General features: G+C 50.3%; 1 protein-coding gene across 1 annotated transcript in view; it reads left to right on the top strand.

Annotated features, from left to right (window-relative positions):
* Positions 1-17,110, top strand: part of PTGIS (prostaglandin I2 synthase) — a 61,257-nt gene that overhangs the window by 18,413 nt on the left and 25,734 nt on the right. The window contains exons 2-5 of the mRNA XM_068987047.1: positions 5,846-5,969; positions 7,873-8,051; positions 10,807-10,950; positions 16,154-16,305. Coding sequence (XP_068843148.1) covers positions 5,846-5,969; positions 7,873-8,051; positions 10,807-10,950; positions 16,154-16,305 — 599 coding nt within the window. The remainder of the gene's footprint in view (positions 1-5,845; positions 5,970-7,872; positions 8,052-10,806; positions 10,951-16,153; positions 16,306-17,110) is intronic.

The following is a 17,110-nucleotide window of genomic DNA, read 5'->3' as shown; positions in this document are numbered from 1 at the left end:
GTGGCCAGCAAGAGGCAGGGCTGGTTGGAAGCCAGGAGGTGCTCAAGTCGGGCCCCTGACCTGGCCTGTCCCCTCTGAACCCCTGCTCTGGTGCAAAAGTCTCCACTCCTGTGTCCCGTCCTTGGGCTCAGACCTGAGGTGGGCGGGGGCTGGTGCACACTGGGCTCTTCCCACCTGTGCTCTGCCATCCTGGAAACGGAGCCTTCAGGAGAAGCTGGCTCCCAGAGAGATGAGGGGCGAACAGAAGGGTCCTCCGCTGCACCCACTTCGAGTCCCAGAGCCGCCTGCACCTTTGCGCGTCTGCTCAGGGAGGGGCTCGGGGCAGGGTGGGGGTGGGGAGAGGAGGCGGTGGGTGGGGAGGTGCTTCCTGCTGCCCTGCACCCTCGCCCCTGCTGGGGCTTCCAAACTGCCCAGACTTCCACCCTCCAGTCTAGCTAGTCTTGCCATACACCACCTGTCTCCTCGTTCGGGTTATGTTGGGGGACAGTCAGACCAAGGAGGCCAGAGGCCATGGTGGAGGAAGGTAGACTGGGATGGGGAAAAGAATGAAGGGAAGGTGGTCCCCCCTGGTCTGCTGGGCATGGCACCAAAGCCCCCTGTCCTGGGAGTGGGGAAGTCGGAGGCTAGGCCTGGCTTGGTCTCCTGACACATCTTCCTCCTGCCTCTCGCCCTTACAGCCTTTTTTAGGGGGCTGGGGGTGTGTTGCGCGGCATGCACCATCTTAGTATCTTAGTTGCCCGACCAGGGATGGAACCTGTGTCCTATGCAGTGAAAGTGCAGAGTCCTAACCACTGGACAGTCAGGGAATTCCCTCTTGGAACCTTTTAAAAGCATAATCACATTACTTCCTAAATCCTATTTCAAACCCTCCAGAGGGTCTCTGGACTCTCTCCTTGGCCACCGGCCCTTCTGGTGCACAGGGTGTCTCCAGCCTTTCAGCCCCACAGTCTCCTCCATTCCAGACACATGGGTTCCTGCTGCCCTGAGAGCCTCGCCCTGTGTGCTCCTACCCCAGAGCCTTTGCACGTGCTGTCCCCTCTGCCTGTAAAGTTCACCCCTCTCTTTCTTCAGGTCTCTAGTCACATGGCACCTCCTTGGAGAGACCCTCCCTGGCCACCATCTGTGAACTAGCCCTCTCACTGTATCATATCACCTTCTTTTTTTTCTTTAATGAGATATAGTTCATCTACTATAAGATTCAGTCTTTCAAAACATATAATGAATTATGTGTTTTTAGTATCGTTTTTAGTATCGTCACCGGTGGTGTAGCCATCACTGCTATCTAACTCCAGAGTGTTTTCATTTCTCCAAAAAGAAACCTGGTCCTGATGAGCTGTCCCTCTCCATTCCCTTCTCCCCTCAGACCCTGGAGACCACAAATCTCCTTTCCCTCTCCATTGGTTTGCCTTTTCTGGACATTCCATATAAATAGACTCACACACTGTGTGGCCTTTTGTGTCTGGCTTCCTTTGCTCAGCATGGTGATTGTGAGGTGATTCCACATTGTGGCAGGAATCTGGATTCCACTCCTTTTAGTGACTGCATAATCTTCCACAGCATGAATAGACCAGGCTGTGTTTGTCCATTCATCAGTCAGTGGGCATTTGGGTTGGCTCCACTTTGCGGCTATTATGATTAATGTTACTATGAACAGTAGTGTGTGAGTTGATGTATGAATGTGGTCCACTGGAGAAGAGAATGGCAAACCACTTCAGTATTCGTGCCTTGAGAACCCCATGAACAGTAGGAAAAGGAAAAATGATAGGATACTGAAAGAGGAACTCCCCAGGTCAGTAGGTGCCCAATATGCTGCTGGAGATCAGTGGAGAAATGACTCCAGAAAGAATGAAGGGATGGAGCCAAAGAAAAAACAATACCCAGTTTTGGATGTGACTGGTGATAGAAGCAAGATCCAATGCTGTAAAGAGCAATATTGCATAGGAACCTGGAATGTCAGGTCCATGAATCAAGGCAAATTGGAAGTGGTCAAACAGGAGATGGCAAGAGTGAACGTCGACATTCTAGGAATCAGCGAACTAAAATGGACTGGAATGGGTGAATTTAACTCAGATGACCATTACATCTACTACTGTGGGCAGGAATCCCTCAGAAGAAATGGAGCCCTCATGGTCAACAAAAGAGTCTGAAATGCAGTACTTGGATGCAATCTCAAAAACGACAGAATAATCTCTGTTCATTTCCAAGTCAAACCATTCAATATCACAGTAATCCAAGTCTATGCCCCAACCAGGAAAACTGAAGAAGCTGAAGTTGAACGGTTCTATGAAGACCTACAAGACCTTTTAGAACTAACACCCAAAAAAGATGTCCTTTTCATTGTAGGGGACTAGAATGCAAAAGTAGGAAGTCAAGAAACACCTGGAGTAACAGGCAAATTTGGCCTTGGAATGTGGAATGAAGCAGGGCAAAGGCTAATAGAGTTTTGCCAAGAGAACGCACTGGTCTTAGCAAACACCGTCTTCCAACAACACAAGAGAAGACATGTGTCCATATCTACACATGGACATCACCAGATGGTCAACACTGAAATCAGATTGATTATATTCTTTGAAGCCAAAGATGGAGAAACTCTATACAGTCAGCAAAAACAAGACCGGGAGCTGACTGTGGCTCAGATCATGAACTCCTTATTGCCAAATTCAGACTGAAATTGAAGAAAGTAGGGAAAACCACTAGACCATTCAGGTATGACCTAAATCAAATCCCTTATGATTATACAGTGGAAGTGAGAAATAGATTTAAGGGACTAGATCCGATAGATAGAGTGCCTGATGAACTATGGACAGAGGTTTGTGACATTGTACAGGAGACAGGGATCAAGACCATCCCCATGGAAAAGAAATTCAAAAAAAAGCAAAATGGCTGTCTGGGGAGGCCTTACAAATAGCTGTGAAAAGAAAAGAAGCGAAAGTCAAAGGAGAAAAGGAAAGATATAAGCATCTGAATGCAGAGTTCCAAAGAGTAGCAAGAAGAGATAAGAAAGCCTTCCTCAGTGATCAGTGCAAAGAAATAGAGGAAAACAACAGAATGGGAAAGACTAGAGATCTCTTCAAGAAAATTAGAGATCCCAAGGGAACATTTCATGCAAAGATGGGCTCGATAAAGGACAGAAATGGTGTGGACCTAACAGAAGCAGAAGATATTAAGAAGAGGTGGCAAGAATACACAGAAGAACTCTACAAAAAAGATCTTCATGACCAAGATAATCACAATGGTGTGATCACTCACCTAGAGCCAGACATCCTGGAATGTGAAGTCAAGTGGGCCTTAGAAAGCATCACTACGAACAAAGCTAGTGGAGGTGATGGAAGTCCAGTTGAGCTCTTTCAAATCCTGAAAGATGATGCTGTCAAAGTGCTGCACTCAATATGCCAGCAAATTTGGAAAACTCAGCAGTGGCCAGAGAACTGGAAAAGGTCAGTTTTCATTCCAATCCCAAAGAAAGGCAATGCCAAAGAATGCTCAAACTACCACACAATTGCACTCTTTTCACATGCTAGTAAAGTAATGCTCAAAATTCTCCAAGCCAGGCTTCAGCAATACGTGAACCATGAACTTCCAGATGTTCAAGCTGGTTTGAGAAAAGGCAGAGGAACCAGAGATCAAATTGCCAACATCCGCTGAATCATCGAAAAAGCAAGAGAGTTCCAGAAAAACATCTATTTCTGCTTTACTGACTATGCCAAAGCCTTTGACTATGTGGATCACAATATACTGTGGAAAATTCTGAAAGAGATGGGAATCCCAGACCACCTGACCTGCCTCTTGAGAAAACTATATGCAGGTCAGGAAGCAGCAGTTAGACCTGGACATGGAACAACAGACTGGTTCCAAATAGGAAAAGGAGTACGTCAAGGCTGTATACTGTCACCCTGCTTACTTAACTTCTATGCAGAGTACATCATGAGAAAGTCTGGGTTGGAAAAAGCACAAGCTGGAATCAAGATTGCTGGGAGAAATATCAATAACCTCAGATATGCATATGACACCACCCTTATGGCAGAAAGTGAAGAGGAACTAAAAAGTCTCTTGATGAAAGTGAAGGGGAGAGTGAAAAAGTTGGCTTAAAGCTCAACATTCAGAAAACGAAGATCATGGCATCTGGTCCCATCACTTCATGGGAACTAGATGGGGAAACAGTGGAAACAGTGTCAGACTTTACTTTTTGGGGGGCTCTAAAATCACTGTAGATGGTGACTGCAGCCATGAAATTAAAAGATGCTTACTCCTTGGAAGGAAAGTTATGACCAACCTAGATAGCATATTGAAAAGCAGAGACATTACTTTGCCAACAAAGGTCCGTCTAGTCAAGGCTATGGTTTTTCCAGTAGTCATGTATGGATGTGAGAGTTGGGCTGTGAAGAAGGCTGAGCACCGAAGAATTGATGCTTTTGAACTGTGGTGTTGGAGAAGACTCTTGAGAGTTCCTTGGACTGCAAGGAGGTCCAACCAGTCCTTTCTAAAGGACATCAGCCCGGGGATTTCTTTGGAAGGAATGATGCTAAAGCTGAAACTCCAGTACTTTGGCCACCTCATAGGAAGAGTTGACTCATTGGAAAAGACTCTGATGCTGGGGGGGATTGGGGGCAGGAGGAAAAGGGGACGACAGAGGACGAGATGGCTGGATGGCATCACCGACTCGATGGACGTGAGATTGAGTGAACTCTGGGATTTGGTGATGGACAGGGCGGCCTGGTGTGCTGCAATTCATGGGGTCGCAAAGAGTCGGACACGACTGAGCGACTGAACTCACCTGAACTGATGTATGAACCTGTGTTTTCAATTCTTTGGGATCTATTGCTGGATCGTACAATCACTCTTCCTTTCAAGAAACTGCCAGTTTCGTTTCTGGAGTAGCTGCACCATTGTACATTCCCACCAGAAATATATGAGGATTCCATTTCTCCACATTATTGCCAGCCCTTATTTTCCTTTTTTTGTTTTTATAATGATGGCCATCTTAGTGGATTTGAAGTGGTACCGCATGTTGTTTTGATTTGCATTTCCGCAGTGACTCATGATGTAGGGCGTATTTTTCATGTGCTTACTGACCATTTGTGTATCTTCCTTGGAGAACTGTCTATGCAGATTCCTCTGTGTATTTTTAAATTGGGTTATTCGTTTTGTTCGTTGCCATGCTCTCCAACCTCATCCTCTCTTGGTGGACATGACAGGAAGTGTGAGATGACCAGGACCCTGGTCCTTGCTGGCTCAAACAGAGAGCTCAGTCTCCTTATACACCTGCAGGGAGATGACCACCTTGATTGGACCCCCTGATATGTTGCAACATCAACTGGTTCCCCAGCTTCTACTCTCAGCCCCGTGTGGTCAATTCCCTAATCAGCAGTAAAAGGAATCTTGTAATAACCTGAGCCCAACCCAGTCCCTCCTCTGCTCCCACGTCACTTAGAGAAAAAGCTAAAGACCCCAGCGTTGCCTGCAAGACTCCATGTGGTCTGGCCTCTGTTACCACCCTGGCTCAACTTCCGCTATTTCTTGCTTCTGCCAATCCAGCCACACTGGCCCCCTCACTGTTCTTCGAACACACCAGGCATGATCCAACCTCAGGGCCTTTGCCCTTGCTCTGTCTGCCTGGGAGCTCTCCTTCTAGCCATCCGTGTGGCTCCCTCCCTCTCCGCCTTCAAGCCTTTGATCAAATGTCTCCTCAGGGAGGCCTTGTTGTTGTTGTTCAGCCGCTAGGTCATGTCCCACTCTTCGGGACCCCATGGACTGAGGCGCCCCAGGCTTCCCAAGGTCTCAGCACTGTACTGTTTATCTTCTTCTCGGTTTTATCCAATGGTGACAAGTGCCGTGACTTCTGCAGGCGACCTGGCGAGCCTCCCCTGGACCTGGGCAGTATCCCCTGGCTGGGCCACGCCTTGGAGTTTGGAAAAGATGCTGCCGGCTTCCTCACTAGGATGAAGGAGAAGCATGGTGACATCTTTACTGTAAGTGCCTCTTGGGAAGGAAGGGGATGAGCAACTGGACCAGGTGTACCTGCTGTTTACTGATTTCTTCACTATCCATCCATATGCTAACTGTCCAGTGGTCCAGCCAACCTTCTGTATGCCTATCCAACTGTATATCCAACACTCACCTAACACACATCCCTTCATTACCCCTCCAGCATCTTCCCAACACCCAGCTATGCATTCAAGATCCATCAAATGCATGTACATTCATCTAACTGACCTCTATCCATTCATTCAACTTCCATCTATCACATATCCACCCATCCAACATCTTATCCTTCTGCCTCTCTGCCCAGTATCGAAGCAGCCTTCTTCCATCTTAGTATCTATCTAGGATTCATTCGTATATTCCATTTCCATCAAACCTCTATCCACCTTTCTAAACATCTATCCATTATCTCTCTATTCATTTATTTGTCATCCAATCCTCCATCTGTCTACTCAAATTTATCTGGTATTCTTCCACTCATGGACCCAGAATCCCTCCACCTTCCATCCACAGATTCAGTTTCCACCAGCTTCCATTCTTCTGCTTACCTGCCCATGCTGCCATTCATCTGCTGCTGCCACCCAGCATTCGATTATCCATCCTTTCAACATCCAGTGTCTGTCTGCTTCATACACATCTATTTATATCTCTCTCCATCCAGCACTTCAGCATCCCAACAGTCACCTGATCCGTCCACTTCCATGTATCCTTCTAACTTTCATCTATCCAACATTCTCCTTTCAATCTGTTGATCCAATGTCCACTTAGCACCCTTCCATCTGTCTACCCAACATGCATTCATACGTTTAGTTTGCAACCAACTTGTAGCCACTCATTCATCCATCTTTCCATCCAATGTATATTCAGTGATCTGTCCTTCCACTTATCCACCCATCTAACTATCCATCCAGTAGCATTTTTTTCTTGGGTATTGGACCTGCATTTTATAAGAATTTGATTAACATGACTCATGGACCACATTTTGAAAACAGGGCCCAGACAGTGGATGGTTACAGCTGTGACACCCTCCACCGACCTCTGAGGGGAAATACCCTTACCTTTGTTGACTACAAGATCACAGTTCTCCAGTTTCCTTCCCATCTTGAGTAGTGTGTTATATACAGAGTTCAGCCCCCCAAGAAGTAGATAGTGCTTTCACATCCACTAGCATTTACCCAACAATATCCTTCCTTCCTTCCATCCACGCGCGTGCACACACACACACACACACATACACACACACACACACCCCTGTAATGGACCCACTACAATTTATCCACCAACATTCTTTCATCCATCCATCCATCCATGTATTCATCCACCCAGTTCATCCATTTGTCCACCACTCTTTCTGTCCTTCCATTCATTAACCCATTCATACATTCACCCACACGAACCTATAATGTATCCACCAGCATTTATCTACCAACATCACCCATCCATCCATCCATCCACCCATCCTTCCATCCTTCTATCCATCCAGTCCCTCCACCTGTGATGCACACAGGTCCATCTGCTGCCTTCTGTGGACAGACTGTCTTCTGGCTGCTGGAAATACAACAACTAAGACAACCAAGGCAGATGCTTACAAGTGAGGTAGTTAAGAGCATAAACTTTAGTGCAAAAAAGTGCTGAATCCCAGTCCCAGCTCTGCCCCTTCTCAGCTATGTCATCTCGGGCACAATTTGTGCCCTCTCTAAGCCTCACATGTCAGCTTTAAGTGGGTAAATGATAGTCCTTGCCTCCCAGGGTGGTTGTGAGGGTAGATGAGGGGACCTTGTCTGTAACGTACTTGGTGGGGCCAGCGCCTGGCACAGGGAAGCCCTCGGTCCCTGAGAACCGATGTTGCACACGGCTATGCTCCTCGCTCCATCCCCGCCCGCTCCGCAGGTGCTGGTGGGCGGCAGGTACATCACGGTCCTCCTGGATCCCCACTCCTACGACGCGGTGGTGTGGGAGCCCCGCAGCAGGCTGGACTTCCACGCCTATGCCGTGTTCCTCATGGAGAGGATTTTCGACGTGCAGCTTCCACATTATAACCCCGGTGATGAAAAGTCCAAGATGAAACCGTGAGTGGCCTCAGACAGCACCCGATGGGTGGGCCAGGGTGGGCAGTTGGCTTCTACCTGTGTGGTTCAAGTCCTGCATGGGCTGAACCGGTCTCCACAACAGGTGTCCAGTAAAGACATTTCGTTCTGGACTTCCCTAGCGGTCCAGTGGTTAAGACTCCTTGCTGGAATGCAGGGGACATGGGTTCAATCCCTGGTTGGGGACGATCCCACATGCCTTGTGGTGTGACCAAAAAAAAAAAAAAGATGTTTTGTTTTGAGAAAACAAAAACAAGGCAAAAAACAAAATGCAGGGAATTGAAATGAAGAAGAATTCTTTCCTTTTCAAGAGGCAAGGCTGATTTTTAGTAGAAGACTGGGGTTGGTGTCAGCCAGACATGGATTCAAATCCCAGCTTTCCCACTGCTTATCTTTGTGACTTTGGGCAAGTCACCCACCCTCTCTGAGCCTCTGTTTCTGCATCTGTCAAATGGAGGTGGTAGGGTGATTAATGTTTTTGAGTCCATACACTGTGCTGGGCATCATATGATCTCATGAGACTTCCTAGCAATTCTGAAGGGTAACTTATGGCCCCATTTTATAGATGAGGACACGGGGGCTCAGAGAAGAGAAGCAACTTGCCTGAGGTCACACAGCAGGCCCCGAAACATAAAGGATGTTCACACCGACAGAAGGGCCTGTGAGCACCTCTGCTGTCTTCACTCACATGCTGGACATTGTCTCAGATTCACAAGCACAGAATGACACCAATTTGCAGCCCCAGGGACTGTAGCCCACCAGGCTCCTCCGTCCATGGGATTGTCCAGGCAAGAGTACTGGAGCGGGTTGCCATTTCCTTCTCCAGGGGATCTTCCCGACCCAGGGATCGAACCCAGGTCTCCCGCATTATAGGCAGACGCTTTGCCCTCTGAGCCACCGGGGAAGTCTGGTGGCTTCCCTTTGAAGACATCTGCCAAATGCCAGGTGTTTTGATAGGCACGTGTTCATATCTGTGCAACAGCCTTAGAGGTAGTTATTTTTTTAATCCATATTCTACAGATGAGGAAACTGAGGGTCAGAGAAGTGCCATGACATACCCAAGGTCAACTACTAGCAAGTGGCAGGGCTGGGATTTGAACCCGGGTCTGCTGCGTCCACAGCCCATTCTCCTCCCCACGAGATACTGAGGAGGAAAGACTGCACCTGCGCCTAAAGGGTGCATATGGCCTGGCGGTCACCTTCAGAAAGAGTCACCTCCTGGAGTCAGGGAAAGCATCTAGGGGTCTGGGCTTTGCAGGACCGCTGAAGCTGAGGAGAGGCCAGCAGCATAAGGTGAATATTGATGAGAGGCAGCACTCAGTCTGACCTTGGCTTTGTGGAGCAGATTTTAGGAGTACTCCTGAGCCTGAGTGTCCTGGATCCCGCTATTCCAGCGGTCCCTTTAGCAACAAGAGTCACTGCATGCTATCCCCTGACCCAGGGAAGATCCCAGGTTCCTCCAGTGTCTGCTCCCAAGAGCTTCTGGGCTTTTCTCACAAGCTGGCATGAGGTCCTCTGGGCATGGCTGCTGCACCTGTCAATGACCACAGTCCCCACTGAGGACTCATGCTTGGAGTAGAGTGATCAGTGTTGATCGCTGAGCCAGCTGCCAGGTGCCGAGCACTGTGTTAAGCCCTTTAACATATTGTCTCACGTGGGTCATGTCTATTGTTTTTCCAGTAATGAAACATCCAAAAGCTTTCATTATCTGGAAGTTCACAAACCCCCCCTGGAAGTTTTCCCATCTTGAATTCTCAAAAACAAAACAAAACAAAACAAAAAAACCCAGGGGCTTGCTTTCTCTAAAGGGATCTATCCTATTTTCAAACAGCAGGAGGCGACAGAGAGCTGGAGCGCCTGATTGTGACAGTACTGTTCTCGTTGTTGTCACCAGGTGGCGCTGTTGAACATCGGCGCTGCACCACCCCGTGGACTCTACACTTGACGCAGTGGTACCCTTTGTGGTCTAGGTTCTTGCAAACTGTAGAGGGGCCTTAAACTTAGATAGAAGACCTCATCTTTCCCAGCTTCTAATCATATGCTCAGTCATGGCTCAATGTTGAATGTTGTGGAGGCTCAGTACAGAGAGGCTTCTAGCGTCAGCCGCACGTTCTCCCAGAACTGGTCCTCTCTGCAGAATCCTAGGTACCTAAATAATGAGACCAGATCACCAGCCATATTCCCTTACTCTGCATGTAGCCTTCACTCGGAGTCATGTCTTATCAGCAGTCCTTGGTTGGGGACAATTTATCCAAACAGATCTCCCTAACTTTGGATCTCAAGGAGAAATGGTTGGTTTCTTAATTAGACCTCTTCTGTAAGTCTATGGGCTCTTTATCTAAGCAGGGACGACTATCATGGTTGAGCATTCGGACTCTGGAGTCGGGCAGGTCAGGGTTTCAGTCTCAGCTCTATCACTTACTGTCTGAGTGACCCTGGGCAAGTCACTGTCTTCTCTGTCCCTCAGTCTCTCCATCTATAAAGCGGGTATCATAACAGTAACTGCTATCCCTAGTGTGGTCAGAAGATGAAGTGAGATCATTGTGCTTGGCACAATAAATAGTAACTGTTGCTGTTGTTGACAGTGATAGAAATAATAATATCATTCTGTTTAAGCTGGTCATCCAAAGAGGACGGGAGCCCTGGGACTCTTGAGGTCTGGGGAAGGAGGTGCTTGTGTGCATATATATATATATTTTTGGAAGCTACACTCTCACTCCTTTGTTCCTTGCCCCAGGACTCTCCTCCACAAAGAACTGCAGGCGCTCACGGATGCCATGTATACCAACCTCCGCACTGTCCTGCTGGGTGACACCATGGACGCGGGCAGTGGCTGGCATGAGATGGGGCTCCTCGAGTTCTGCTACAGCTTCCTGCTCAGGTGAGCCCAGCACTCTGGACTGCCGTGAATAGTGGCCAAGGGGACCAAGAGGACTTTATGGGTGCAGAAGCAGTTTGGGATGCTCCAAAGCCAAGGCTGCAAGATGACATTTTGTACCTGGGACTCCGAGTGGTCGCCTGGTCCTCAGCCTATGGGCCGTAAAGGAGACACAGGCCACGAAAGGGGCCTTGCTGGTCACCCAGATGCTTGGAAAAGAAGGCCAGTGTGACTGGAGCCTAATGAGCTGAGGAGATGGGGCAGGGCAATGAGGATGAAGTTGGCAGAAACCAGGTCTCACAGAACCTCAAAGCTATGGGATTTATTCTAAGTAAGATGAGTGACATTGGGGGTGTAAGCAGGGGACGTGACGCTATTGGACTTAGAGCTGTTTTTCTGAATACTTATTTATTTCTCTGGCTGTGTTGGCTCTTAGCTGCGCGCGTGGGGTCTTCATTGCTTCATGCAGGATCTTGACTGTGACGTGCAGGCTCAGTAGCCCCATGGCATGTTAGCTCCCCAGATCTTAGTTCCCCAACCAGGGAGCAAACCTGTGTCGCCTGCATTGGAAGGCGGGTTCTTAGCCACTGGACCACCAGTGAAGTCCTGGACTTGTCTGCCAGATGGAGACTGGATCATAGTTTGGGTGGGTGACAACAAAAGAGAGGCCGGGGGACCTGTTAGAAGGCTGCTGTAGCTGCCCAGGTGAGAGGATGGCGCTCTGGACCAGGCCGTGGGGAGAACGGGGGCAGCTTTGGGCTTCCTGATAGCGCAGTAGGGAAAGGATCTGCCTGCAATACAGGAGACCCTGGTTCAATTCCTGGGTCGGGAAGATCCCCTGGAGGAGGGATAGGCTACCCACTCCAGTATTCTTGGGCTTCCCCTGTGGCTCAGCTGGTAAAGAATCTGTCTGCAATGCAGGAGACCTGGGTTCAATCCCTGGGTTGGGAAGATCCCCTGGAGAAGGGAAAGGCTACCCACTCCGGTATCTTGGCCTGGAGAATTCCATGGACTGTATAGTCCATGGGGTTACAGAGTTGGACACGACTGAGGGACTTTCACTTTCACTTCACTCTGGGGGATGAGGTTGATGGGACCTGCTGAGGGACTTGATGGCCTGATGGATGGAGGAACATGGCCACAGGTAGTGAGGAAAAGAGAGTCAGTAAGGACAGTGTGTTAATTTTCGGTGGCACCATTAATGACCCGCACCTCATAAAAGCAAGACATTTCAACCGCTCGAAAAAATTACAGCAACACAGTTTCAGAATAAAGGACAGGCGTTTCCTGACACATATGAGTACCCTGGGACGTTTATGACACATGTGTACATGTAGGCTCAATGGGTGCTAATCATTTAATCTGCACAATAGCTCTATGAAGCAGGTGCCTCAGAAACCCCATTTGATGGATGAGAAAACTAAGGCCTGGAGAGCCTAGGTCATTTGCCCAGAATCTCACAGCTGGGGCCCTGGGAGGGCTGGCTGCAGAGCCTACACCCTCAAGCACAATCCTTGCTGGGTTCACTTTTTCTCATTTCACCCTGGACTGGTGCAGACACCTTCAAGGGCTGTGACTGGTCTGGGTGATGCTGGTCTGGTCCACCCTGTCATCGTATGGCGGGGAGACTGAGGTCCAGAGAGGCCCTCCAAAGCAAGATCACAGTGGGGAGCCCCTGGATCTCCTGGTTCCTGCCATCCTGTATGCTTGTGAGGGCAGAGAAGTCAGAGGAGAAGCTGAGGCTCTGGGGGAGGTAGGGGCCGTGTGGTGGCAGCTGGGCCTGTTTCAGTTCAGTTCAGTTCAGTTGCTCAGTTGTGTCTGACTCTTTGTGACCCCATGAACCGAAGCATGCCAGGCCTCCCTGTCCATCACCAACTGCCGGAATCTACCCAAACCCATGTCCATTAAGTCAGTGATACCATCCAACCATCTCATCCTCTGTCATCCCCTTCTCCTCCTGCCCTCAATCTTTCCCAGCATCAGGGTCTTTTCCAATGAGTTAGCTCTTCGCATCAGGCGGCCAAAGTATTGGAGTTTCAGCTTCAACATCAGTCCTTCCAATGAACACCCAGGACTGATCTCCTTTAGGATGGACTGGCTGGATCTCCTTGCAGTCCGAGGGAGTCTTTTGTTTAGGACCGTGGTAAGAGCAGGCTCAGCGCCGGGGGCAGGTTTAAGTGGATTCCTGTGTTTTCAAGGCCTGACCCCTGGCTGCAGCTCCTGCCTCCGGGCTTGGCAGCAGCCTCCCGCCTTTCCGTAGCCTTCTGCAGCCCCTGGGGCAGTGGGCGAGCCGGACAACAGGTGCACTGACGGGGAGGCATGTCTGCACGGAGCCCAGCTCATGGGATCCTGCCCGTCCTCTGTGCACCCCAGCCCCTCTCAGTCCCATCCAGAGTTCGGACTTTGATTCCTCTGGGGTCACCTCACCAGCTTCCTTGCTGAGCAGGCCAGACACGTTCCCGCCTCAAGGCCTTTGCAGTTTCAGTTCCCTTGCCCAAGAATGCTGTTCCCTACATGTCTGCACGGCTCCTGCCTCCCTTCATTCAAGTCTCGTCTCAAGGGTTATCTCCTCAGGGAGGCCTTTCCTGACCCCTCATTTACTATGATGTCCCCGAGGCTTCCCAGGTGGCTCAGTGATAAAGAATCCATCTTCCAATGCAGGAGACGCAGGTTTGATCCCTGGGTCGGGAAGATTCCCTGGAGGAGGAATTGGTAACCCTCTCCAGTATTCCTGCCTGAAAAATCCCATGGCCCGAGGAGCCTAGGGGGCTACATCCAAGGGGTGGCAAATAGTCGGACGTGAGTGAGGGAGTGAGCACACAGACCTCGTATTCCCAAGCCTTATTCCAGCTTTTTCTGTCTGGCCCCTAGCGCCACCTACGGGCCAAACATGTATTTACAGGTCATGTAATCACTTCGCCTGTCTTCAGCTGTTGGGTTTTATTTCAAAGCGAAGGAGCCTTAGAAAGGGTGTCACGTCCACAGTGTGAAATCTCGTGGGTCTTCCTGCTTTTCTTTTTTCTCTCTTTTCTTTTTAGGAGGGTTTTTTTTTTTTCATTGCCTATTTTTGGTAGAAATTTTATCTAAGGAACTAGTTTTCTGCTTTAAGAAAAAAAAAAAAAAAACCAACACCAGTACAAGTAGGATGGTAAATGGTGACAGGCGTTTAACTGCCGTGTCACGGAGACCTCAGGGCCGGGGAGGACCGTGTGACTCTGCCAGCTCGTTCCCGTCTGAGAGGGGTGGCAGTGACTCCACTCCTGCCCCGGGCTGCCAGGCAGGACTGCAGGCTGCCAGTGGCCAGACTCTCCCCTTTCTCAAGACGAGATGGAGGGGGAAATCCAGGTTTTGTGTTCAGTTCAGTTCAGTCGCTCAGTCGTGTCCGACTCTTTGCGACCCCATGGACTACAGCACGCCAGGCCTCCCTGCCCATCACCAACTCCTGGAGTTGACTCAAACTCATGTCCATTCAAGATTTTGTGTGAATTTCCCCGAATGTTTAAACATGCATTCAGTTTGTTTTTAGGAAAACACGATTAACCAAACCAAACACATTTCTGGACTGAACCCAGGCTGTGGGCTGCACCTTTACTACTTCTGCCGTAAGGGGACTGAGGGCGTTTGTCTGGAGATGAGGACCCAGGGCTTACACGTTTGGAGGAGAAGGAGCAGGGAATTCCTTCCGGGCCGATGCAGCGGCATCAGTGGGGCCCGGAGGTAGACTCTGGAGGGAGCTGGTTCCAGCCGCTCTGAAGGAAGGGTTGCTTCCTCCTAGTCCAGTGGGATGGGCCGGTCTGGAACTTGCCATCTCTGGGGGACGTGGAGGCTAAGATGGGAGGAGGGGAGGGGAGTGGGATGCAGGGAAAAGGCAGGAGAACAGCTCGGATAACTGAGCTCAGAATCATGGTGGCCCTGTATTTTCTTCTAAGATCAGTGTTCTTGGGATTCTGTTCTAGCTATCCATCCATCCACCCATCCTCCCATCCACCCAGTCTCCCTCCCTCTTTCCCATCCATCCATCCACCCATCCACCCATCCATTCACCCATCCACCCGTCCTCCCCACCTCCATCCCATCCATCCACCCATCCATTGATAGAACGTTCTCTGAAGACTTATTGCACACCTGCACTGTAAGTGAGGGGTTAAGTGGGGACTAGACAGGCGTCTCTCAGCCCCACCCCCCTCATCCCTGCTTCCATCCTCTCCCCGGGAGAATCCCTGACCTGGGCGAGCCAGGGACTTAGGAGGAGCTGCGGGAGGCTGGTCAGGGCCTCTCGGTGTCTCTCTCAGAAGTCCTGGCCCCTCTCACCACGTGGTTTGCCTCCCAGGACTGAGGCCGGTGGGGCTGGGCTCCTGGAGCTTTGAAAGGGAAAACTTGGGTGGTGGAGACATTTCCTCTGGGAGCATTCCTGTGGGCAGTATGAATGTGTGTGTGTTGTGTGTACATACTCACACGAGGGCTTACACTTGCTCTTGTGTCATCCTCTCTCCCTGCTCCCCCACCAGCCCCTGGCCCTCTCCTGCTCAGACGCCTCCCGGTTGCCCTTGAGGTCAGGGCCAGCCTTCCCACGTTGACGGCCAGCCCTGTGTGACGGGCTCTGGCGACTCCCAGGCCACTCCAGCCCAGCACCTGGCAGTCCTCGGACGCAGCCGTGGCTGCTGCCTTGGCCCCAGGCCTTCGCCTGGGCTGTGCCCTCTGCCAGAACCCCTGTCGCCCGCTTATGCTGCAGGTTCCAGCTCAGATCCTGCCTCCTCCAAGGAGCCTGCCCTGACTTCCTCTCCAGGGGCAGGAGCCTCTTTTCTTGACCCAGGGCCCCCATCTCGCCCTTCCACCTGCGCTGCTTACCCGCTTCCAGCAGTGCATCCGTGCTCCCTCCGGCGGCAGAGGTTGGCTCTTCCCTGCGCCCTGGACCGCGCCCTCTGCCCATCCTGCAGCTTGACGGAAGGAGCGCTCCTCCCTCCCTCTCCCGCGTTGCGCCTCCCTCCGAGCCCGGCTGGCCCACGACTCCTCCGCTCCTCTGTCTTGAGGGTTTTGTGTGTTTGCCTCTCTGCTGACTCTCTGGCCCAGAACTGTCCCTGGCACAGGGTAGGAAAACCTGGTACTCCCCAGGGGTACGAATCTTTGAAGAGCTTGTAGGCCGCCCTGAGAGCTCAGCTGGGACCATTCAGAGACGGCCTGCTGACCCTCTGCTTGCCGCCCCCAGAGCCGGCTACCTGACCCAGTACGGCGTCGAGGCACCGCCGCACACCCAGGAGAGCCAGGCCCAGGACCGCGTCCACTCAGCCGACGTCTTCCACACCTTCCGCCAGCTTGACCTGCTGCTCCCCAAGCTGGCACGTGGCTCCCTGTCAGCGGGTAAGCACCGTGGGGTCTTCGGTGAGCTGTGGGGCTGGCAGAGGGGCCCAGAGAGGGAGTCCACCCTCAAGCCGAAGGATCATAGACGACACGAGAAGGAAAACATTCTAATGCCTTTTGAGGTGGTGAGGTCCCCGTCCTGGGGGAGGTATGTAAGAGCGCACCGGTGGGGAGGCAGGGCCTGGACGAGAGCTGGGGTTCCTGTTGGAAATTCTGAAGCAGCACATCCGGAGTGGGGCTTGGGGACCTTTGTGTGTGTGTCTTTCCTTTCCAGGTTTAAGATTTAATTTGCTTTAAAAATTCTTTTCTTGTTTTCTTTAGAAATTCTTATAAGTACTTTATGCTGGTTATAAGAACTTCAAGCCAAATAGAATAACTTAGAGGGAATTATAAAAGAGGCCTCCACCTTCTCCTCATCCCGGTCTACCACTTCCCTTCCCCTCCACAGAGGTGACCTTTATTACTAGCGTGGAGAGTTTTCTCTAAACACACACACAGAATTCTTTTTTTTTTTATTGAGGTATATTTTATATACAAGAAAGTACACAGTCCTAAATGCACAGCTGAGAGAGAAACCTAAACTTTCCATGCCCTGTCCCAGTCAATATCCACCCCGTAGAGTTAGCCACTGTATGGATTTCTTCCGCCTCAGCTAGTTTAACCTGTTCTTGAACTTCCTCTAAAAAGAATCATAGAATATGTGCACTTGGATGTCTGAATTTTTTCACTCAACTTTATGTCTGTAAGATTCATGGAGATTGTTGTCCGCGTCTATGGTTTCTTTTTCGTTGCTCTGCAGTATTTC

This window comes from Capricornis sumatraensis, chromosome 15, assembly GCF_032405125.1.
Source record: "Capricornis sumatraensis isolate serow.1 chromosome 15, serow.2, whole genome shotgun sequence".
NCBI classification, from domain to species: Eukaryota; Metazoa; Chordata; class Mammalia; order Artiodactyla; family Bovidae; genus Capricornis; species Capricornis sumatraensis.
Note: the sequence above shows the minus strand (reverse complement) of the source record. Positions and strands in the feature narration are given on the sequence as shown.